The sequence below is a fragment of the Ovis canadensis genome, chromosome 3 (genome assembly GCF_042477335.2).
Source record: "Ovis canadensis isolate MfBH-ARS-UI-01 breed Bighorn chromosome 3, ARS-UI_OviCan_v2, whole genome shotgun sequence".
Classification (NCBI taxonomy): domain Eukaryota; kingdom Metazoa; phylum Chordata; class Mammalia; order Artiodactyla; family Bovidae; genus Ovis; species Ovis canadensis.
The window spans coordinates 121,489,782-121,515,970 of NC_091247.1; the positions used below are offsets into that span (position 1 = coordinate 121,489,782).

At 37.3% G+C, this 26,189-nt stretch overlaps 1 protein-coding gene across 12 annotated transcripts in view; it reads right to left on the reverse strand.

The window, feature by feature from the left end:
- PPP1R12A (protein phosphatase 1 regulatory subunit 12A) overlaps positions 1 to 26,189 on the reverse strand; it is a 169,936-nt gene that overhangs the window by 17,185 nt on the left and 126,562 nt on the right. For all 12 annotated transcript variants that reach the window (XM_069584117.1, XM_069584119.1, XM_069584120.1 and 9 more), the window contains 6 exons: positions 13,987 to 14,077; positions 12,727 to 12,921; positions 12,321 to 12,489; positions 10,441 to 10,562; positions 7,325 to 7,390; positions 136 to 152 (listed from right to left, as the gene is read on the reverse strand). In XM_069584117.1, coding sequence (XP_069440218.1) covers positions 136 to 152; positions 7,325 to 7,390; positions 10,441 to 10,562; positions 12,321 to 12,489; positions 12,727 to 12,921; positions 13,987 to 14,077 — 660 coding nt within the window. The remainder of the gene's footprint in view (positions 1 to 135; positions 153 to 7,324; positions 7,391 to 10,440; positions 10,563 to 12,320; positions 12,490 to 12,726; positions 12,922 to 13,986; positions 14,078 to 26,189) is intronic.

Below are 26,189 nucleotides of genomic sequence, written 5' to 3' on the forward strand. Positions count from 1 at the left end.
TCAGGTTATCTGAATATCTATAGATTTTTTATTACTAAAATAATTCTATCAACTTAAAAAATTTATCAGTATATAACAACATATTTTTAGAAAGGATGAAATGAGAAAAAGATTAAAAAAAAAGGTAAAACGTACCTAGAAATGGAATCCGTCTAAAAAGAGAAAAACATAAGGGTAATTAAATTTTTATGCTTTCATTTAAGTAACTCACTGATTAACCAAGAAAATTTAACCTCAATACTATTTTCACACTAATAAACTAATACATATTTAATCTATGCACTTTAACATCAATATGGTTGTTTTACAAATAAATTCTAGAACAGAGTCACCATAAATTTCTACTTGTCCAATACTATACAATTACATTTCCCAATTTAAAATCATATTATGTGAATTTCTACAAATGACACTATAATTAGGAGGCGAAAAAAAGAAAGACTAAGACACATACCCATTACTTACAATTCACTTAGCAGGAGAAAGTAACATATTTACATTACAAAATGCACGTTTATTATGTGACATCTCAAAGCAACTATCTTTCCCACTTTTCTGTTCTTGAAGTAATAACAGGACAGACCAACGTTAAAGTATTTAATGTAGGACAGTATATGTATATTTTGTTTACAATTCATTTTCTGGAAATCCAGCTATACATTCCTCCAAACTTTAGTAATGAGGGTGTAAGAAATTATGATTAATTATCTCAAAGAAGTGGTATGCTATACTGATGTTCCAAAACTCTTCTTAATGTAAATAGTGAAATGATTAATAGGATAAAATAGTCTCATTGGAGTCAAAGACGTTTTTTGGGGATTAGCATCTTTAGCTCTTTCTATTGAAACATTAATCTATAATTTTCTATAAAGTAACTATTCAGAAATGGCTTGTTTAATTCCTGAATTTTAGATATTTGAATTTTCCCATTATATTTACCTTTAAACGTGCTGTGAAATCACGGGGTTCCTTTGGAACTGTTTGAACCTCATTCAGATTAAAAATGTCTTACAAAAGTCTATTTAAGTTTCCTTTGCAAAACCAATTTGGTACTGGTGCCCTTATTTTATGCAATGCTTTACTTTTATAATAATTAACAGTTTTGAAGTTAAATTTCAATTTTCACAATTCAAATCCATAAGCAGCTGAAAGAACAGATTTTGAAAGTTCCTATCACAAGAAGTCAAGTGGGCCTTAGAAAGCATCACTACGAACAAAGCTAGTGGAGGTGATGTAATTCCAGTAGAGCTATTTCAAATCCTGAAAGATGATGCTTTGAAAGTGCTGCACTCAATACGCCAGCAAATTTGGAAAACTCAGCAGTGGCCACAGGACTGGAAAAGGTCAGTTTTCATTCCAATTCCAAAGAAAGGCAATGCCAAAGAATGCTCAAACTACCACACAAATGCACTCATCTCACACGCTAGTAAAGTAATGCTCAAAATTCTTCAGCCAGGCTTCAACAATACATGAACCATGAACTTCCTGATGTTCAACCTGGTTTTAGAAAAGGCAGTGGAACCAGAGATCAAATTGCCAACATCTGCTGGATCATGGAAAAACCAAGAGAGTTCCAGAAAAACATCTATTTCTGCTTTATTGACTATGCCAAAGCCTTTGACTGTGTGGATCACAATAAACTGTGGAAAATTCTGAAAGAGATGGGAATACCAGACCATTCAACCTGCCTCCTGAGAAATCTGTATGCAGGCCAGGAAGCAACAGTTAGAACTGGGCATGGAACAGCAGACTGGTTCTAAATAGGAAAAGGAGTACATCAAGGTTGTATATTGTCACCCTGCTTATTTAACTTCTATGAAGAGTACATCATGAGAAACGCTAGACTGGAAGAAGCACAAGCTGGAATCAAGATTGCCAGGAGAAATATCAATAACCTCAGATATGCAGATGACCCCACCCTTATGGCAGAAAGTGAAGAGGAACTAAAAAGCCTCTTGATGAAAGTAAAAGAGGAGAGTGAAAAAGTTGGCTTAAAGCTCAACATTCAGAAAACGAAGATCATGGCATCCGGTCCCATCACTCCATGGGAAATAGATGGAGAAACAGTGGAAACAGTGTCAGACTTTATTTTGGGGGGCTCCAAAATCACTGCAGATGGTGACTGCAGCCATGAAATTAAAAGACGCTTACTCCTTGGAAGAAAAGTTATGACCAACCGAGATAGCATATTGAAAAGCAGAGACATTACTTTGCCGACTAAGGTCTGTCTAGTCAAGTTATAGTTTCTCTAGTGGTCATGTATGGATGTGAGAGTTGGACTGTGAAGAAAGCTGAGCGCTGAAGAATTGATGCTTTTGAACTGTGGTGTTGGAGAAGACTCTTGAGAGTCCCTTGGACTCCAAGGAGATCCAACCAGTCCATTCTGAAGGAGATCAGCCCTGGGATTTCTTTGGAAGGAATGATGCTAAAGCTGCAACTCCAGTACTTTGGCCACCTCATGCGAAGAGTTGACTCATTGGAAAAGACTCTGATGCTGGGAGGGATTGGGGGCAGGAGAAGAAGGGGACGACAGAGGATGAGATGGCTGGATGGCATCACGGACTCGATGAACGCGAGTCTGAGTGAACTCCGGGAGTTGGTGATGGACAGGGAGGCTTGGCATGCTGCGATTCCACGGGGGTCGCAAAGAGTCGGACACGACTGAGCGATTGAACTGATCACACGAAGATAATTGTATCTATGTGTATATGTGTGGTAATTGATGTTTACTGTACTAAACATTTCACAATACACAAATACTGAATAATAACATGCACAATATTTTATATATCAATTATATCTCAAATAAAGAAAGCAGAAGCAAACATAAAGATACTATTTATTCAAATTCTGGAAAATATCCACATGTGAAATAAAATGTATACATATCAAACGAAAACATCACATCTCCCCTCAGTTTGAACTCTGGCTCACTGGTTTAACTTAATTTTAAGAATGAAAACTTCCAGTAGTCACAGAAATCACTCACATTCTGTTCTTTTGTCTTTAAAAGTCACGGTGCTATTACTGATTATGTTACATGTGTATCTGTTTTCGGCCATGCTGTATGGCATGCAGGATCTGAGCTCCCCTGGCAGGGGTGGAACTCATGCCCCATGCAGTGGCAGTTTGGAGTCCTAACCACTAGACTGCCAGGGAATTCCTGGTTGTATTTCATTTTTTAAAAATTTTAGTTAAAAGCACATAAAACAAAAAACTATCTAAGTCACTTTAAACGGTACAGTTCAGTAGCGCTAACTATATTCACACTGCTGTGCAACATAACAGCTCTCTACAACTTTTCTCATCTTGCAAAACTGTAATTTTATACCCACTAAACAAATCTCTGAAACTCCAATATTTTGGCCACCTCATGTGAAGAGTTGACTCATTGGAAAAGACCCTGATGATGGGAGGGACTGGGGGCAGGAGGAAAAGGGGACAGAGGATGAGATGGCTGGATGGCATCACCGACTCGATGCACGTAAGTTTGGGTGAACTCCGGGAGTTGGTGATGGACAAGGAGGCCTGACGTGCTGTGATTCATGGGGTTGCAAAGAGTCGGACATGACTAAGCGACCGAAATGAACTGAACTGAACTGAAACAAAAGTCTGTACCCTCCTACCCCCAGCTCCTGGCAACCACAATTCTACTCTGTTACACATGAGTTTGAATACTTTGGTGAGAGCACAAGCTTGACAGTTGTGCTGGACTCTTTTTAACCCCATCGGCTATAGCCCACCAGACTCTTCTGTACATGGAATTCTCCAGGCGAGAATGCTGGAGTGGGCTGCCATTCCCCTTTTCAGGGGATCTTCCCTACTCTGGGAGATCGAACCTGGGTCTTCAGCATTGCAGGCAGATTCTTTACTGTCCAAGCCAACAGGGAAGCCCGTGGAATCACACCGAAGGTGCTTTTTGGTGACTTGTTTATGTCACTTAGCATAATGTCCTTGTGACTCCCTGTGTTTTAAAATTGTTTTTCTGAGGTAAAAATATCCTTTAAGTTTTTCTGATTACAATACCATAAGATCATATACCATACTATAACAAAGTTCCTCTATAATTCCCCATCTCTCAAATGCCCTAGATAACTACTGTTTATGTTTTCTGTATACATATCTATGTGAACACATAAATATCTATCCATACAAATACATTTTATTTAATCTATTCCCAACTAACAGACATTTTGAAAGTTTAATATTTTGCTTCAAAAGCCATGCTGCTATTAATAGTTTAGACTTATTTTTGCACATGTAAGTCACTTCATTGGAAATAAATTTCTTGAAGTGGAATTGAAAAGCAAAGAGGCATGAACTTTTTCTGAAGGCTTCAGATTTGTGTTGCTCAACTGATCTCTCAAGAAAATGAATTTATTATAGCCCCAAAGTGTTATATGAAAATGCCTATTTCAAAACTAATCATTCCAAACCTGAGCATTATTAACCTTTGTCAATTTCACTTTGGTATTTATTATGTCTTTGGTTCTTAGTGAAGAGTAAATGTATTTTAAGCTTATTGGCCATTTATATTTCTTCTTTTGTTATATTTATAAATTTCATGGATTCTGCTTCCAATTTTAACTGTCTTTTAAATAGTACAAATATTGATCTTTCAAATGCTATAAGAGGGCTACACTATTTAAAGTGAGCAAATGCGTCTCAATTTTAATAAAGATGTCTTTTTTGCAATTTTCTAACTTTTCCTGTTTAAACAATCAAATCTATTAATACTTTCTTCATAGTTTCTTGCCATGCATTCTTATTTAAATTTTTGATTTATTACTAATGTTCTTCACATAGTAGAAGTTTTACCATCCTATTGTTTAATGAAAGCAAATCGTAAAAGTCTAAGCAACAGAAGCCCCATTTATGGAATAATGAACCACACTATAATAAAGTAATTCAAGTTTTCTGGATCAAATTTTATCTTAATTTTTTAAAAATTTATATCCTGAAGTAGTTTCAAAGGCAAGTCAAAAAATTTAACAACTTTCTGGTTAACTTAAAATTTACTTTTCTTTGAAGCAAAAAAGTATATGCTACAGAGTCATTTTTTTCAATTTGGTGAACTTGGATTCTATAAACTGAGTAAAAGTTTTGTTATAAAATACTTCTTAGGTAGTGATAACACTATTTCAAAAATGCACAGAATTGGGTTGATCATATTTTTTCACAGAAAAACAAGGGCTGACACTACAAATTTTCATAAGAGAGCAACTCTGTTTGGTGGAAGCACTTTTCTAGTCTATTGTAGAAGACACTATAAGCTGCTGTCCTAACCTCCATTCTCCCTTTCTCTCATGGTACAGCAGTCACTAAGTTTAGGTGAGGTGGTATGCAGCCCATATTCACAGCAGAACAGCTGAACTATCTCAGTGGTGGGCCTTGTCTGGCCTAAACTAATGATTATAATTCCAGTCCTATGTTGTAAAGCAGCCTGAGGATGAAGCGGACATAGAGGGTTGTGTAATATAATTGACATACAATAAATTATCTTTGTTTAATCCAGTTCAAGCTGGGTTTGTGTTGCTTGGAACTGAAAAAATGCTAGCACAAAGCAAGATCTAAATAATGTTCTATTTGAAATGAACAAAAACTATTTAAATTGTTTGGAACTAAGAAATTATTTTCATAAAAACAATATTCTACTCAATGTATCTCATATATAATTTTAACAATAAAACTTAAATATAACATATATCAATATGCTTCAAAACCAGAAACTTGGAAGCTAGAACATCTTTCCCCTCCTACCCCAGCCTGGTGGGACCAGGGATCTGTGTGATAAGGTGGTAAGAGTCAGCTGGAGACGGTTTACTAATTCCCTCACTCTTGCTTATCTGTCCACTGTTTCACCTTGAAAGATGAGAATTCATAGGGTATCACTGGGCAAGGAAGATGATGGACAAGTTTACAGAAAATAATAAACAAGAGACATAGGTGAATGCGGAAGTGCTGACAACTGATAGGCAAAGGGTTTGAAAATTACAAAACTTAGCCTGCAAAAAAATTCACCCTTGGAAGTAATTGATTCTTCAACTTGTCTGGCTACCTAAAGATAAAATAAAGGTACCTTCTGGGTCAAAATACACAAACTTGGCCCTAAGAGTAATGTCCACAGTCACCCAGCACAGGGAACCAACTTCTGGTCACTTCACATTATTGTCGATCCCGACAACTAAAAGTAATCTTAACAGCTTTATGGAGGAATGTCAAAATGAAGAAAATATGACCAGAATGCCGTTTCAGGCTGGACACTTGAATTCAAAACATTAAGACTAACTCATATTGTACAATCTACTCCTATGTAAACAAAGTTCTTCCATGTATGTCAGCTTTGTGCAGAGGCAAACAATAGAGAACAGAAGGGGAAAAAACTAGTGGGAAGAAACTTTGGTCATTTGATAGCTATGCAATCATGTCAATCAAACTTGCCTTAATTTCTTTAATCAGTACTGGGGTTGGAAGGCAGGGAGCCTTTTCCTGAAGATTAATGGAAAGATCAGCAGTGATAATGAATGTAAAAGTCGTTTAGAGACACGAAATTTCTAAACAAATGTAAAGAAAGTTAAACTGACCTATTGTCTTCTCCAGAATATAAATAACCCTGCTGTTTACAAAACTAAAATCTGGGTCTGGTAAGGTATGCACTACTTCTGGATAGCTTTTAGATACTTTTCTTTGGTCCAAGGTGTAACAGGTAGCCCTTGCTTAAAGGCAGAAAGTGAAACTAGCATTCAGCGTGTTTGGCAACAAGCCATTATCGAGGCAGAACACATTAAGGAGTGAGAGGGGCACCTCCAAGCTTCTTCCTGGGAACTACACTCAGTTTAAGCTGCCATAGCTTTTGACTGTGTGCACTGCAATTTATCTCAATTTACCTCATGCAACCATTAGCAAGATGTGTCGTAAGGTAATTCCCTCTTTGCCTTATGTGACTTACAAAAGATTACTGAACATTCTACTTTTGGATAGCAGTGGAACCTGTTTTCTCGGTTTTTTTTTTCAACTTTGAAGGCTAACATACATACAATAAACTAGACCCACTTAGAGTATACAGTTTGATGAGTTTTGATGGTTGTGTATACCCCAAAAAACCCTCTACGATCAGGATCTAGAGCATTCCCTATGTCTCTGAAATACTCTTTGTGCCCCTTTCCAGTCCCCCACACCTGATTTCAGATAACCATTGATGGTCTATCCCCAGCGTGCAGGTACAGTGTACAGTAATTGTCTTACATGAATAAATACAAACAAAAGTAAAAAGTAACCCTTAAAAATACAAATATTTCTAAATACAAAAAATAATGCTAATTACCTGAACTTCTTTCTTATTGGATCCCTCCTCTGTATCAGATTGTTGTTCTTGTTCATTTTCATCACTCTAAAATAGATTATCAATTTATTTTAGAAAAGTAAAGATAATTTTGAGACAGTTAATACTTGAACATATTAAGGCTTTTATAATTTAAAATAACTTGGGAAAACATAACAGGAAATGGATCAAAAAGAAAACTGGTTTTTAAGTGGGAATTTTTCTACCCCATTTACAGGAAGCCTGTTCTATCTGCACAGTACAATCTAATTAGGTTAGCATATATAGTGAAGAAAGACCATCTACCTAACATTCTGATTTAAGAAACACATTCATACTGGGAATGAGGATGCAGGAGGTTTAATGTGAAAGTATGATACTCAATTTTATATTGTGATGTTATTGCATGTACTTTAATAGTCAAAACAGATACTATTTAGCTGTCCAAATATAATGAGGCAGCAAAAATAGGAAACATTATCGTAAGTAAGAAAGGCTCTATTCTATAAGGTTGTTAAGATCTATATAACAATCCTATTATGTTTAGGTAGTTTAGCTATCTAGCAATTTCTTGGGAATTTACAGCACACCAAATAGAAAACACAAGGCTTGGCAGGCTAAAAGTCTAGACTCTCAGCCAATGGGAATATTCTATTAAAAGGCTTAAAAACTCAATAAACCTCGAAGGACTGAAAGAAAAGGGAAATACACAATCAACGCATCTGGTTCAGGCTCACTAAAAAAAATACCACAGGCTTTAAGACTAAATCATCCAATTTCAGACTGGAACAGCTATTTTCAGCTCTGTGAGTTAGGATAAATTTAATACAGAAAATTCTGAGTCATAGTTACCTCATCCATACAGTGGGGATAAAAACCTTACAGAATTGGCCTAAGGATTATAGAGGATCTTTATACAACCTATCATGTGGTTTCTAGCAAAAATGGTATTTGAAGTTACTAAGCAAACAGGAGCAATCCATGCTGCCACTACTAGCATTATTTATTAATATAAATGTATTAATTCCACAATATGAACTGGTTGTCTTTACGCATTACTGTTTCACAGAAGAAAATAGGAACTGAAAATTTTAAAAATGGGGAGGCTCAGAGGTCTTGAAAAGTGGTAACTAAGACCAAAAAAAAAAAAAAGGAAACCTAGTAATAACTTGCCTAACCATACACCACCCTTTCTTTGACAGAGCCATTTTTGTATACTGTTTGATAAAGGTTCAATCACGAGGCTATGGAAAGGAAAGGATATCTGTGCTGATGGTTGGTTAGAACACTACTCAATGCAAGGTCAAATTAAAAAGATGACTACTGCCTATACAGATCTCAGGAACAATCATTATAATGCTAGATATGTGTATGACTCTAGAATGTAGAGTTTTGAAGGGAGAGCTGGTCCAAATAAAACTGGGGAAAAAGAAATACTGCATAAAAAAGCTCTGCTTATTAAACACCTAATACATATAAGTTATTAAAAAGGTAAGAATTTTTAAGTAGTAAGAGTTACTAAGATGTTGAGATGATAGGCTTTAGTGTTATTATTAAAATATTACTGAGCAATCAATTAAGATCAACCAGACATCATGTACTTCCTGACGAAGGAAAAAGATACCCTGCCAAGAGAATACTGGACCAGAATCTGATCATTTCTACACCTCAAATCACCAATTTATAGGAAACACAAAAAACTACATGAATGTGTTAAACTATACTTCAGGAATATAACCCAGTTCATTAAAAAATAATTGTAAGAAAAAAAGAGATGGAAGGAGTAACTGATTTTTTAAAAGAGACTTGAAAGAAAAAACTAATAATTTATGGTCCTTATTTGGATGCTAATCAAATCAGCAAAAAATAAAATTACAACAGACCATTTATGGCAATAGGAGTCAAAGTGGAAGTGAAAGCGAAGTTGCTCAGTCCTGTCCGACTCTGAGACCTTGTGGACTGCAGCCCGCCAGCCTCCTCCATCCACGGGATTCTCCAGGTGAGAGTACTGGAGTGGGTTGCCATTTCCTTCTCCAGGGGATCTTCCCAACCCAGGGATCGAACCCCGAACCCCAGACTCCTTCATTGCAGGCAGATGCTTTAACCTCTGAGCCACCAGGGAAGCCTAATTGGTAAAGAATCTGTCTGCAATGAAGGAGACTGGGGTTCAATCCCTGGGTTGGGAAGATCCCCTGGAGAAGGAAATGGCAACCCACCCCAGTATTCCTGCCTGGAGAATCCCATGAACAGAGGAGCCTGGCAGGCCACAGTCCATGGAGTCACAAGAGTTGGACACAACTTAGCGACTAAACCACCACCACAGGCCTACGTAAATGGACAGATGATATGCCCAAGAGGGCAGGTGGACAATTAGGTCTTTCCAGGCAATATGGGTCAGGAGGACATTAAAACTGACTGTCTATTCAATATTAAGGATTTATTGTCAATTTATTTAAAATAAACATGATCATGGTATTATGATCACTCATTAAAAGATAATATTTATGGTTACTTTTAAAAAATAAAAATTTAGTATTTTAAAAAGGAGTCCTTATCTCTTGAAAATTCATACTGAAATTTTTACATATATAGTATTACTAAAATCTTCTTCAAATATAAATAATTGGGAGTTGGGAAAGTGGTAGAGATTTAACTTAAGAATGAATATCTGGGGTGGGATGATATACTTCATGTTTAAACGTTTCTACAAAAAAATAATCCCCGAAAACTAAATCAGTTTTGCCTTTCTGAGGTATATGTTGTATCGAAATAGGATAAATTTCACATTAACTGTGTTATCCCATAGTTCTTCTTTCTCCTGCAAATGAAAAGCAACGTCAGGCAAATAGAGATGATGAAGAAAAAATTAAAACTTATAAGATTGCAGCCATTATTTTTTTATTCCAATACTGAGACAGTACTCTTGCTTATAAGTAATGTCAGAAATCTGAGTAGTTGTTTATTCTTAAAAAGAAAAACTCTTTTCATTTAAATAACTAGCTCAAACACATAGTGGTGACCCGAAGAATACATAATCTGAGGCATATAAGAAATCATTATTGTACATTCCTAGAAAGATAAAGCATTTATCAAGTAGGTATATTTTAATAGGTTCTCACATCTTGTGTCCAAAACGAAACTCCTGTAGATCTTCTCTTCTCTCTTGGTCGCCTTCGTTCTCTGATTGATTTAGGTTGTGATTTATCTTCCCCCTCTTTTTCTTCTTCTTTCTTTTCTCCCTCTGTTAAGGATTAAAATCAATCATATGGCAGCAATGCATCTTGAAAGTATTTGCAAAGTAAATATGAAAACAATTCTAAGTCAACCTCTGTGAAAGTTTCTAAAGTTCTCTAATCAGAAATAATTTTTGCCCCCTCAGTGCTCCTGTAACACCTGGTTTAAACATGTCTGTGTCTCCCACTGGATACACTCTTGAAAATCAAGAATTTTAATTACTTCATTTTTCTAGTGCTTAAAACAAACATTTTGCTTAAAAGACACATTTAATAATATTTACTGAAGAGAAAATAAATGAATCCTATGAAGAGAATGGGGCCCTAGTTACTAGTGTCTGCCAGGAAAACAGTTCTCATGCCCAAACAGTCTGTAACAATGGAGCGGCTAGTAGGCACACACACCTATCAGTTTCCACTTCTGCCATTCCCAGTCCTCATGCAGCGGCAGAATCAATGCACCAGTCACTGAATTTTCTTTTAGTATCTCAGAGCAAACCTTTCTCCCCCCTTGGGAAAAAATTATCTTTTATTAAAAACAAATCAATGTAAAGTCTTCAAATTTGTTCCCTTCCTGGGATAGTTAAAATATCCTGAGACTTACATACTAGAAGAATATTAGAACCTCTTAAAATGCTTTAAAAAGCAGACATATGGAGCAAAGTAATGCTAAAAAAAAGGCTCCTGTGTCATTAGAAGGCTCCTTGTCTCCTTCTGTGAAGAAAAAGCAGCAAAAGAAACTCCAAAATTCTAGTATTAAGAGGGGTTTAATGTTTTTTAGAATTAGTTTAGTGCAAAGGCCTCAAACTCCAAAATCAACAGTGGTCATCCAGGTCATATAAGAGTTGGCAGGGCAGGGGTGGGAGGCGTGCTGCTATTTTTCAGCTCTAATCAATTGTTGATGTGAGAATTCAGATCCAGTGTTGCCATATCTTCCAACTTTTCAAAAGAAGACAGAAACTTGAACTTTTATGCAAACATCCCTAATTTAAATGTTGGCTCAAAATTTTTATAATCATTATACAGGCCCCACACTCAAGAGGTTTAAAGAACTGAAATATTTAATGACCAACAAAAGAAGAGCCAGCTTGCAGTTGAAAAAAATTTAATTTTCTGAAGCTTACTCCTATAGGACTACTGATATTATCATGATTAATACTACTTGACTTTCCTTTTAAAATATAAAATACCTACAATTGGAATACATTTAGCACCCATTTCTTAAAGTAGGAGTTAATTAGTTTATATACGAAGTTTATATGCAATAAAAGGAAATGCTAATAGCATCAACATGCCAATATACAGCTGAAAAAGAAACCTATTTTTCCAGAAATAAGCATAGAAATAATTTTTTTGGCAAGGACTTTATATATATATGTTAAATCATTTTTGTTTAAAACAATTTCACAACAAACAGTTAAAAGATGTGACCTACATAATATGCAAGAAATGACTTGAAACATTAATAAACTGTTCTTAGAAATAATCACCCCACTAGTTTTTCTATACCAACTTTTCTATGTTGATCTACATAAAGATTTTTGAAGTCTTCGGCAATAAAGATACACGTATCAATGATAGATCACACAATTTTCTGTTTTTATTTTCTATTTTTCTCATTCTCAACCATCATATTCTTTCTGGTTAGGTAGAATGAGTCCCAGTTTAGGATGTTGGTTCTTTTCTGTTAAACTATATTAATTAGGAAAGACCAACTCAAAGAATTATCTGAAGGAAACAAAGTACTTTCAAATTTTCGTTCTTACCTCTTTCATTTTCCTTTGTTAATCCTCTGGAGTAAGCAGAAGTTATACCTACAAGACTGTTTGGCCTGTTTAACTGACTTGAAGCATAAAGTGAACTGCTCATTGTGGAAAGTAAAGAGGAGGGAGTGGTTGAACTTGAAGTTGATACTGGTCTGTAGCGTTGATAAGTCTGTGAAATGTGAGAATTAACACCCATTTGAAATATTAAACAGATAAAAACAAAATATTTAAGTTCATTTTAAAGAAAAAGTAATGTTCTACTCATGTCAAGATAATTAAGACTTCCAGTTAAAATCCTTATGAGCAATTTGCATGTGGTTTGTTAATAAATAAACCTCTTGCATTTTGAGAATCACAAGAACTACCCACGCCATAGGACCTAGTTGTGTTGCTGGTATACTATTACCTCATCATATGTTCTGGAGTACTTTTGTTTATATTCATCTTCTCTAGATGTTTCTGATTCCTTCTTTTCTTCCTGCTTTTCTTTATCCTGTTTCTCTTTTTCCTCTTTTTCTTCATTTTCTTGTTCTCTGGTTCGGGTGGAACGACTCCTCCCTATTGTTTTTTCAGCTTCCTGAAGATCAGTCAATGTTACCCCCTGCACACGAAAAAAGATATACTAAATATTAAGTTAAAAATTAAATGTATTAAATTAAATATGAATGTATTAGAAGTCAAATATGCATGTTTAGAACTGGTCTGCAAATTTAAACAGAATTTCTACTTAGCAAGTCATATTCACTCTATGAAGAATCATCATGAGCAAGCACAGCAGTATGTACTGGGAAAGAAAGAAAATATATGCAAGAAATTGTCTATTAAAGAAATTAACAAAATAGCACAGGAACTGACCATATGAATATAAATATTCGTAAGAAGTTGAAAGAAGGAAAAGCCAATATATACACTCTTTATATATTAAAGTTACATGTATTTATGAGTTTTTATATATGTAGATGCACAAAGAGAAGATTTCAGTAGGGTGGTAATTTTTGAAGGTTAAGTCCCCAAAAGGATAGATTGAATTTCAAGACGTAAAGGTACAAAGACAGAAAAAACATGTTAAGATCCTACAAAATACAGTTTAACTTGAAATGTAACTAATGGTAAGGATCAAATAGTTTAATCTGGACTTTGGAGCCCCTGTACTGCACAAAAGGGAAGATAGAAAGAGATATAAGAGACAGAGTCAGACGGCAAGGAGGTAAGAAGATGATAATTAGCTGGAGTTGACATTTTTCTCATACTTGCCACATCAGCTTTTTGAAATACCTAACATAAAATGCTTATTTCCCACCCCTTCCCAATACGCAGAATTATTTAATAATTATAAGACATCATATATGATTCATTTTTAACACTAATCAAATACTCTGAATCAGACACTATATTAGGAATAGAAACATAAATACTCAAAAGAGATATACAAAGGCATACAAAACATGCCTTAACAGTAGTAGACATATGTAATATCAGATGAAATGTAATTAGATAAAATGTAATATTAACAGCACAGCCATATTTAAAAGGCTACAGGAGGATTACTAAAACTATTATACTTTAAGATTCATTCAAACTATAAACTGAGATCAAAATTTGCACAGAAATGTGAAAAGGGGAAACATAATTCTGAACTTTAATGTATTACACACATTAAATATACCTGTGTTGATCTTCTAGACTGCCTTGCTTGTCTAGATCTTGCTTTTCTTTGGGATTCAGACTCTTCATCTCTAACAGGAGTGAGGTATGATCTACAGTAATAAATAAAAATGGTCAGTTGGAAATACATTACCTATGAATGTAATCACACATGAATGTACATAAATGAAACATTTAAGTTTAACACTTTAATGGATTTTAAGAAAGAGTTATCAGAAAATGGTTACACCCACTCTGAAATTCAACAATGCAGTTTGATAGTTTTTTAGACTGTAACTACTCATATTAACGTATTTTTTAAAGGTTTTCCTATCCACAGTTTTGTTTTCTCAAACTTGTAATATCATTTCTCTTAGCCCCTTTCAACACCATCCTAGATAATATGTGAAGTTACATGGCTAAACTCTAGACTGTCAATCTTTCTATGGTCACATCACTAGGACTGAATGCAGTTTGTGAGGATGTGAGATGACTGGTGAAGAAGCACGACTGCCTGCACTACTGTCATCCTGCACTGACTAAAAATATTATGGGCGGACATCATACTTTTGTTCATATTTAAAGTTCTCTAAAAATTCAAGTGTTGTCATATATGAACTCCTTTAAAATCAGCATCTTACTCTTGGGTCACTGATTTTCTGATACAGAAAATAACATTTGGTACTATCTTTAACTAGATTTTATATTTTAAATCTAAGCCTAGCAGCAGTGGCTGCGTGGTGCAGGAGTGGCTGAGAGGAGCTACCCCTCGTCCAAGGTCGGGGCGGTGGCCAAGAGGAGCTACCCCACGTCCAAGGTAAGGAGCAGCAGCTGCTCTTTGCTGGAGAAGCCGTGAAGAGATATCCTGGTTCAAGGTAAGAGAAACCCAAGGAAGACAGCAGGTGCTGAGAGGACGTCAGAGGGCAAACGGACTGAAACCACAATCACAGACAACTAGCCAATCTGAACACATGGACCACAGCTTGTCTAACTCAATGAAACTAAGCCATGCGCTGTGGGGCCACCCAAGACGGACAGGTCACGGAGGAGAGTTCTGACAGAATGTGGTCCACGGGAGAAGGGAATGGCAAACCATGTCTCACCGTTCACGAGAACCCCATGAACAGTATGAAAAGGCAAAAAGATAGGACCCTGAAAGATGAACTCCCCAGGTCAGTAGGTGCCCAATATGCTACTGGAGATCAGTGGAGAAATAACTTCAGAAAGAATGAAGGGATGGAGCCAAAGCAAAGACAAGACCCAGTTGTGGATGTGCCTGGTGATAGAAGCAAGGTCTGATGCTGTAAAGAGCAATATTGCATGGGAACCTGGAATGTTAGGTCCATGTATCAAGGCAAATTGGAGGTGATCAAACAGGAGATGGCAAGAGTGAACATCAACATTCTAGGAATCAGTGAACTAAGATGGACTGGAATGGATGAATTTAACTCAGATGGCCGTTATATTTACTACTGTGGGCAGGAATGCCTTAGAAGAAATGGAGTAGCCATCATAGTCAACAAAGGAGTCTGAAATGCAGTACTTGGATGCAATCTCAAAAACGACAGAATGATCTCTGTTTGTTTCCAAGGCAAACCATTCAATATCACAGGAATCCAAGCCTATGCCCCAACCAGTAATGCTGAAGAAGCTGAAGTTGAATGGTTCTGTGAAGACCTACAAGACCTTTGAGAACTAACATCCCCAAAAGATGTCCTTTTCATATAGGGGACTGGAATACAAAAGTAGGAAGTCAAGAAACACCTGGAGTAAGTGGTAAATTTGGCCTTGGAGTACAGAATGAAGCAGGGCAAAGGCTAATAGTTTTGCCAAGAGAACACACCGGCCATAGCAAACACCCTCTTCCAACAACACAAGAGAAGACTCTACACATGGACATCACCAGATGTTCAACACTGAAATCAGACTGATTATATTCTTTGCAGCCAAAGATGGAGAAGCTCTATACAGTCAGAAACAACAAGACTGGGAGCAGACTGTGGCTTAGATCATGAACGCCTTATTGCCAAATTCAGACTTAAAATGAAGAAAGTGGGGAAAATCATTACACCATTCTGGTATAACCTAAATCGAATCCCTTATGTTTATACAGTGGAGTCAAAAATAGATTTAAGGGGCTAATCTGATAGACAGAGTGACTGATGAAATATGGACGGAGGTTCGTGACATTGTACAGGAGACAAGAATCAAGATCATCCCGAAGAAAAAGTAAAAAAAAAAAAGGCAAAATGGCTCTGAGGAGGCTTTACACATAGCTGTGAAAAGAAGAGAAGTGAAAAGCAAAGGAGAAAAGGGAAGACATACCCATTTGAATGCAGAGTTCCAAAGAATGACAAGCAGAGATAAGAAAGCCTTCCCCAGTGATCAGTGCAAAGAAATAGAGGAAAACAACAGAATGGAAAAGACTAGAGATCTCTTCAAGAAAATGACAGATATCAAGGGAACATGTCATGCAAAGACGGGAGCAATAAAAGACAGAAATGGTAGGGACCTAACAGAAGCAGAAGATATTAAGAAGAGGTGGCAAGAATACACAGAAAAACTATATAAAAAAGATCTTCAGGACCTAGATAATCCCGATGGTGTGATCACTCACCTAGAGCCAGACATCCTGGAATGCGAAGTCAAGTAGGCCTTAGGAAGCATCACTATGAACAAAGCTAGTGGAGGTGATGGAATTGAGCTATTTTAAATCCTGAAAGATGATGCTGTGAAAGTGTTGCACTCAATATGCTAGCAAATTTGGAAAACTCGGCAATGGCCACAGCACTGGAAAAGGACAGTTTTCATTCCAATCACAAAGGCAATGCCAAAGAATGCTCAAACTACAGCACAATTGCATTCATCTCACACGCTAGTAAAGTAATGCTCAAAATTCTCCAAGCCAGGCTTCAGCAATACATGAACAATGAACTTTCAGAAGTTCAAACCAGTTTTAGAAAAGGCAGAGGAACCAGAGATTATATTGCCAACATCTGCTGAATCATTTAAAAAGCAAGGGAGTTCCAGAAAAACATCTAATTCTGCTTTATTGACTAAGCCAAAGCCTTTTACTGTGTGGATCACAATAAACTGTGGAAAATTCTGAAAGAGATGGGAATATCAGACCAGCTGACCTGCCTTTTGAGAAATCTGTATGCAGGTCAGGAAGCAACAGTTAGAACTGAACATGGAACAACAGACTGGTTCTAAATAGGAAAAAGAGTATGTCAAGGTTGTATATTGTCACCCTGCTTATTTAACGTCCATGCAGAGTACATCATGAGAAGCGCTGGGCTGGATGAATGAAACACAAGCTGGAATCAAGATTGCCAGGAGAAATATCAATAACCTCAGATATGCAGATGACCCCAATTTTATGGCAGAAAGTGAAGAAGAATGGAAGAGCCTCTTGATGAAAGTGAAAGAGGAGAGTGAAAAAGTTGGTTTAAAGCTGAACATAAAGAAAACGAAGATCATGGCATCTGGTCCCATCACTTCATGGCAAATCGATGGGGAAACAGTGGAAATAGTAAGACTTTATTTTGGGGGGCTCCCACGTCACTGCAGATGGTGATTGCAGCCATGAAATTAAAAGGCACTTACTCCTTGGAAGCAAAGTTATGACCAACCTAGATAACATATTCAAAAGTAGAGACATTACTTTGTCAACTAAGGTCCGTCTAGTCAAGGCTATGGTTTTTCCAGTGGTCATATATGGATGTGAGAGTTGACTATAAGAAAGCTGAGCACCAAAGAATTGATGCTTTTGAACTGTGGTGTTTGAGAAGACTCTTCAGAGTCTCTTGGACTGCAAGGAGATCCAACCAGTCCATTCTAAAGGAGATCAGTCCTGGGTGTTCATTGGAAGGACTGATGTTGAAGCTGAAACGCCAATACTTTGGCCACCTGATGTGAAGCACTGACTCATTGGAGAAGCCCATGATGCTGGGAAAGATTGAGGGCTGAAGGGGAAGGGGACGACAGAGGATGAGATGGTTGGATGGCATCACTGACTCAATGGACATGGGTTTGGGTAAACTCTGGGAGTTGGTGATGGACAGGGAGGCCTGGAGTGCTGTGGTTCTAGGGGTCACAAAGAGTCAGACATGACTAAGGGACTGAACTGAACTGAACTGAAGCCTATGTTCCATCTTGTCACAGGAATGCACAATTTCAAAAGCATGCTATCTATGTCAAAAGGTAAATAATGAACTAACGGGTTAAATAAGCAAAGACAAGACAGAATCATTAAGTTTATCAATAACCTATCATAATGCCTCTATCTCCAAAAGCTATTTTTAAAAAATCCTCCTGGGTTAACTTTAGTTTTTTTTGTCAATTTGTAATTCATTCTGGTCTTCAGCCTTCCTGACATTATTCACATATTCATGACAAACTTCAGAATTTTCTGTTTTAGGCCTTTAAAAAAAATCTGTTCTTTTAAAGCTCTAAGTTCAAAGAGTAAAACACATCATCACACACCTTAATTGCAATTTCTTCACAATTTTTTTTCATACATATGAACGCATCTTTCTCACCATTCAAACTCTTGAATTTTTTTGAATTTGTCTCTCTAAAACTGTACTACAAAATTCATTATTCTTAGGATTCGTCTCCTTAGGTAACTAACCCTAAGATGACAAAGTCTCTTCTCACTCAACATCCTAGTTATTTCAGTTTCATCAATTAACTCTTACTTATTGTTAGTTACTTCTAGAGATCTGAATCTTTATGCTTCTACTCTAACTACAGAGAAGCCGTAGAGGGAAGTATGTCAAGAAATTTTCAAGGGGGTGTTTTACTTGAATGAGTCATCCAACTAACACAGAGAAGGATGAAAATCCCTTCTATATTTTGACCTAAATTGTTTTTCTCATCTGCTTTGAGAAAATAACACCTGTGTTCTCTATTCAGCTGAATAACTACTATACCGTATAGATATAAGTTTCCTCCCTCTTTAACTTCATATTTTCTATTGTATTTTACCTCTAGATTTCCAGACTATCCTGAATGATTATGTGTTTTTGCTATCATAGTAGTATATAGGACTATACTTATCAATAAGATTGTCGTTGTTCAGTCACGATGCTGAGTCCTACTGTTTGCAACCCCATGGACTGCAGCACCTGAGTCTTCCCTGTCCTTCACTACCCCTTGGAATTTGCTCAAATATCATGTCCATTGAGTTGTTGATGCCATCCAACCATCTTATCCTTTGTTGTTCCCTTCTCCTGCCCTCAATCTTTCCCAGCAGCAGGGTCTTTTCCAACGAGTCGGCTCTTCGCATCAGGTGTCCAAAGTATTGGAGCTTCAGCTTCAGCATCAGTCCTTCCAATGAATATTCAAGGTTGATTTCCTTTAGGATTGACTGGTTTGATATCTTTGTGTCCAGGGGACTCTTGAGAGTCTTCTCCAGCACAATTCAAAAGCATCAATTCTTTGGCACTCAGCCTTCTTTATGTTCCAACCCTCACATCCGTACATGACTACTGGAAAAACCATAGCTCTGACAACATGGACCTTGGTGGGCAAAGTGATGTCTCTGCTTTTTAATATGCTGTCTAGATTTGTCATGCCTTTCCTTCTAAGGAACAAGCATCTTTTAATTTCATGGCTGCAATCACCAACCTCAGTGATGCTGGAGCCCAAGAAAATAAAATCTGCCATTGTTTCCACCTTCTCATCTATTTGCCATAAAGTGATAGGATTGAACACCATGATCTTAGGCCTTTTAATGTTGAGCTTTAAGTCAATTTTTTCACTCTTCTTTTTCACCATCATAAAGAGGCTCTTTAGTTCCTCTTTGCTTTCTGTCATATCTGAGGTTGTTGATATTTCTCCTGGAAATCCTGATTACAATGTGTGATTTATCCAGCCCAGTGTTTCTCATGATGTACTCTGCATGTAAGTTAAATAAGCAGGGAGACAACATACAGCCTTGACAAACTCCTCTCTCAGTTTTGAACCAGCCTGTTGTTTCATGTCCAGTTCTAACTGTTGCTTCTTGACTGGCATACAGGTTTCTCAGGAAACAGGTAAGGTGGTCTGGTATTCCCATCTTTTTAAGAATTTTCCACAATTTGTTGTGATCCACACAGTCAAAGGCTTTAGTGTAGTCAATGAAGCAGAAGTATACTTTTTTGGAATTCTCTTGCTTTCTCCATGATCCAGTGGATGTTGCCAATTTGATCTCTCGTTCCTCTGCCTTTTCTAAATCCAGCTTGTACATCTGTAAGTTCTTAGTTCACATACTGCTAAAGCCTAGCTTGAAGGATTTGGAGCACTGAGCATTAGCTACCTAGCGTGTGAAATAAGCACAACTGCATGTCAGTTTGAACATTTCTTGGCATGGCCTTTCTTTGGAATTGGAATGAAAACTGACCTTTTCCAGTTCCGGGGCACTGCTGAGTTTTCCAAATTTGCTGGCATATTGAGTACAGCAATTTAATAGCATCATCTTTTAGGATCTGAAATAGCTCAGCTGGAATTCCATCACTCCCACTAGCTTTGTTTGTACTAATGCTTCCTAAGGCCCACTGGACTTTGCATTCCAGGATGTCTGGCTCTAGGTGAGTGACCACACCATCAATCGCCATGGTTATCTGGGTAATTAAGACCTGTTTTGTATAGTTCTTCTGTGTGTTTATTCTTGCCACCTCTTCTTAATCTATTCTGCTTCTTTTAGGTCCTTACTGTTTCTGTCCTTTATTGTGTGCACCCTTGCATGAAATGTTCTTTTGGTATCTCCAATTTTCCTGAAGAGATAGAGTCTTTCCCATTCTATTGTTTTCCTATATTTCTCTGCATTGTTCACATAAGGCCTTCTTATCTCCCCTGCTATTTTCTGCTCTGCATTCAGTTGCATATATCTTTCCCATCTCCTTTGCCTTTCTCTTTTTTTCTTTTCACAGTAGTTGTAAGGCCTCCTCAGACAAACACGTGGCCTTTTTGCATTTCTTTTTCTTTGGGATGGTTTGGATCACTGCCTCCTGTACAGTTATGAACCTCCACCCGTAGTTATTCAGGTACTCTATCTATTAAATCTAATCTCTTCAATCTATTTGTCTCCTCCACTGTATAATCATAAGGGATTTGATTTAGGTCATACCTAAATGCCTTAGTGGTTTCCCTACTTTCTTCAATTTAAGCCTGAATTTTGCAATAAGAGCTCATGATCTGAGCCACAATCAGCTCCAGGTCTTATTTTTTACTGATTGTACTAATCAATCTGATTTTGGTACTGACCATCTGGTAATGTCCATGTGTAGAGTCATCTTTTGTGTTGTTGGAAGAGGGTGTTTGCTATGACCAATGCGTTTTCTTGGCAAAGCATGTTAGCCTTTGCCCTGCTTCTTTTTGTTCTCAAAGGCTAAAATTGTCTATTACTCCAGGTATCTCCTGACTTCATACTTTTGCATTTCAATCTCCTATTATGAAAGGACATCTCTATTTGGCGTTAGTCTTAGAAGGTCTTGTAGGTCTTCGTATAACTGGTCAACTTCAGCTCCTCAGCATCAGCGGTTTGGGATATAGACTTGGATTACTGTGATGGTGAATGGTTTGCCTTGGAAATGAACAGAGACCATTTTGTTGTTTTTAAGCTACGAGCTACTCTGATTCTTGCCCACAGTAGTAGGTATAATAGTCGTTTGAGTTAAATTAGCCCACTCCTGACCATTTTATTTCAGATTCCTAAAATATCGAAGTTCACGCTTGCCATCTCCTGCTTGACCACATCCAATTTACCTTGATTCATGGACCTAACATTCCAGGTTCCTATGCAAATTTATTCTTTATAGCATCAGACTTTACTTTCACCACCAGACACATTCAAAACTATGCGCCATTTCAGCTTTGACCCAGTCCTCTTTCTGGAGCTATTTCTCTGCTCTTTCCCAGTAGCATATCAGACACCTTCTGACCTGGGGACTCATTTTCAGGTGTCATATCGTTTTGCCTTTTCATGCAGTTCATGAGGTTCTTGAAGCAAGAATATTGGAGTCATTTGCCATTTCCTTCTCCAAGAACCATGTTTTGTCCTGACCCAGGGATCGAACACAGGTCTCCTGTATTACACACATATTGTTAACTATCTGAGCCACCAGGGAAGCTCCATAAATTAGGTACAGTGCATCATATGGAAGCAATTCACTGAGGAGCTATCTTACCAAATCCAGTTTCTATGAAAATATTAGTACTGATTTAAGTTCACAGAATAAAATTTAAAAAAAAATTTTTTTAACTTAAAAAAAAACCTGTCCTTCTAAGAGTGGAAGGCAAGGGAATAGTCACTAAATAAAACATTTAGTTTATTACCATTTCCTTATTTAGACTTTCTCTTAGTTGAAATTTTATGTGGCTTCATCTGTACCAATGCACAAATACAGAAATGATTACAACTAGGAGACTACCTGCCCTCTCTCCCTTCTATGATGCACAAAAGCTTGATATTCCTCTTTCTCCCCCCTGTTTTATAATTTATATTCTGTCTTCATATTGCTTCTTTAGAGTCTTAAGGTTTTTATTCAGTTATAACAGATACTTTTCTCATTTTTATAAAAACTCCAGTGATTTTCTGGGACAAGAATAGGATATCAAATAAATATTCGAGTTTAACAAATATTAATTCTGGAACATGATTTTTATATTGTTTGTTCTAGAATTGATTATATAAATGTACAAAATACTATACATGCTAACTCTTCTTTAAGAGAGGGGTAAGCAACATATTAAAAGGTCTGTAAGGTACTGGGGGAAGAAACCTATTTAACCATGTTTAATGCAGCATTGCTCCAGATGATTTATACAGAAAAAACTTTTTTCTCAATTCTGAGGTGCATCTATTAAGGAGTAATGATCTGAGCCACAGTCAGCTCCCGGTCTTGTTTTGGCTGACTGTACAGAGCTTCTCCATCTTTGGCTACAAAAAAGATAATCAATCTGATTTCAGTATTGACCATGGTGATGTCCATGTGTAGAGTCTTCTCTTGTGTTGTTGGAAGAGGGTGTTTGCTATGACCAGTGCATTCTCTTGGGAAAACCCTATTAGCCTTTGCCCTGCTTCATTCTGTACCTTAAAGCCAAATTTGCCTGCTACTCCAGGTGTTTCTTGACTTCCCACTCTTGCATTCCAGTCCCCTATAATGAAAAGGACATCTTTTTTGGGTGTTAGTTCTAGAAGGTCTTGTAGGTTTTAACAAAACCATTAAACTTCAGCTTCTTCATTACTGTTCGGGACAGACCTGGATTACTGTGATACTGAATGTTTTGCCGTGGAAATGAACAGAGATCATTCTGTCACTTTTGAGATAGCATCCAAGTACTGCATTTTGGATTTTTTTGTTGACTATGATGGCTACTGCGTTTCTTCTACAGGATTCTTGCCCACAGTAGTAGACATAATGGTCATGTGAGTTAAATTCACCCATTCCAGTCCTTTTTAATTCACTGATTCCTAAAATGTTGATGTTCACTCTTGCCATCTCCTGTTTGACCACTTCCAATTTGCCTTGATTCATGGACCTAACATTCCAGGTCCCTATGTAATACTGTTCTTTACAGTATCAGATTTACTTCCATCACCAGTCACATCCACAACTGGGTGTTATTTTTGCTTTGGTTCTGTTTCTTCGTTCTTTCTGGAGTTATTTCTCCACTGTTCTCCAGTAGCATATTGGGCACCTACTGACCTGGGGAGTTCATCTTTCAGCGTCCTATCTTTCTGCCTTTTCATACTGTTCATGGAGTTCTCAAGGCAAGAATACTGAAGTGGTTTGCCATTTCCTTCTCCAGTGGACCACGTTTAGTCAGAACTCTCCACCATGACCTGTCCATCTTGGGTGGCCCTACTGAGCATGGCTCATAATTTCATTGAGTTAGACAAGGCTGTAGTCCATGTGATCAGATTGGTGATCACCCTGGACAGAAATGATGTGGACCTAACAGAACCAGAAGATATTAAGAAGAGGTGGCAAGAATACACAGAAGAACTATACAAAAAAGATCTTCATGACCCAGATAAACACGATGGTGTGATCACCAATCTACAGCCAGACACCCTGGAATCTGAAGTCAAGTGTGCCATCACTACAAACAAAGCTAGTGGAGGTGATGGAATTCTAGTTGATCTATTTCAAATCCTAAAAGATGATGCGTGCAAGTGCTGCACTCATTATGCCAGCAAATTTGGAAAACTCAGCAATGGCTACAGGACTGGAACAGGTCAGTTTTCATTCCAATCCCACAGAAAGGCAACATCAAAGCATGCTCAAACTACTGCACAATACCACTCATCTCACACGCTAGTAAAGTAATGCTCAAAATCTTCCAAACCAGACTTCAAAAGTACATGAACCGTGAACTTCCAGATGTTCAATCTGGATTTAGAAAAGGCAGAGGAACCAGAGAACAAATTGCCAACATCTGGTGGATCATGGAAACAGCAAGAGAGTTCCAGAAAAACATCTACTTCTGCTTTGTTGACTACGCCAAAGCCTTTGACTTTGCACATCACAATAAACTGTGGAAAATTCTGAAAGAGATGGGAATACCAGACTACCTGACCTGCCTCTTGAGAAACCTGTATGCAGGTCAGGAAGCAACAGTTAGAACTGGACATGGAACAATAGACTGGTTCCAAATTGTACCAGCCCTGACTGGTACATCAAGGCTGTATATTGTCACCCTGCTATTTAACTTCTACGCAGAGTACATCATGAGAAATGCTGGGCTGGATGAAGCACAAGCTGGAATCAAGACTGCCAGGAGAAATGTGAATAACCTCAGATTTGCAGATGACACCACCCTTATGGCAGGAAGTAAAGAAGAACTAAAGAGCCTCTTGATGAAAGAGAAGAGAGTGAAAACCGCTTAAAACTCAACATTCAGAAAACTAAGATCATGGCATCCAGTCCCATCACTTCATGGCAAATAGATGGGGAAACAGTAGAAACAGTGACAGCCTTTATTTTGGGGGGATCAAAAAACACCACTGCAGATGGTGACTGCAGCCATGAAACTAAAAGACGCTTGCACTTTGGAAGAAAAGTTATGACCAACGTAGACAGCATATTAAAAAGCAGAGATATTATTGCTAACAAAGGGCCATCTAGTCAAAGCTATGGTTTTTCCAGTAGTCATGGATGGATGTGAGAGCTGGACTATAAAGAAAGCTGAGCATCAAAAAATTGATGCTTTTGAACTGTGGTGTTGGAGAAAATTCTCCAAAGTCCCTTGCACTGTAAGGAGATCCAACTAGCCCATCCTAAAGGAAATCAGTCCTGAATACTCATTGGAAGGACTGATGCTGAAGCTGAAACGCCATTATTTTGGCCACCTGATGTGAGGAACTGACTCATTGGCAAAGACCGTAATGCTGGGAAAGATTGAAGGCGGTAGGAGAAGGGGACAACAAAGGATGAGATGGTTGGATGGCATCGCTGACTCAAAGGACATGAGTCTGAGTAAACTCCAGGAGTTGGTGATGGACAGGGATGCCTGGTGTGCTACAGTCCATGGGGTCACAAAGAGTCGGAAACAACTGAGTGAGTGAACTGACTGACATCTCTTAAATGTATAAAAGTGCTCTGTGAAACATTAGCCTACAAAATATGGTTCAATGGCTATTTTTGTCATCCATTCAACTTATTCATGTACCTACTGGTCCTATGCAATTTATTGCTTTTTGTACTTCCACCAGATGAGGAGAAAAAGTAACAGAAAGAGATGAAACCTAAATGTGATAGCATATCTAGTTAAACAGAATTTATACCAGGCTAGACAGGTGTCTGTATTACTTCAGCATTTCATGAGCTGCTCTGAAAAGTCAAATGAACCTAAAAGGCTAAATTCTGATTTCTACTATATATGGTTAAAGTTTTTCATTTTTAGTTTAAAACAGGGAAATTTGCATGCCCTTTTACCCACACTGAAAACACTACTATCAACTATCACACTCTCTCCCAAGAAGCCTAGATTCTTTTTCAATACTTTCAAGCTGCTGTGAAAGTTAATAAACCTATTTATCATATGTAGGTTAGGGGCATAAAAATTACTAGCTGCAAGATAGGTAAACTCAATGTTCAGTTAAAATTTCCATACAAACATTTGCTCTAAATTAGCATAAAAACCTAGCCTATCAATTTGTAATGTATAATATATTTCCTGGGCTGAGACGAGATACCCCATGCCTGAGGTCCAAATAGGAAAAGGAGTATGTCAAGG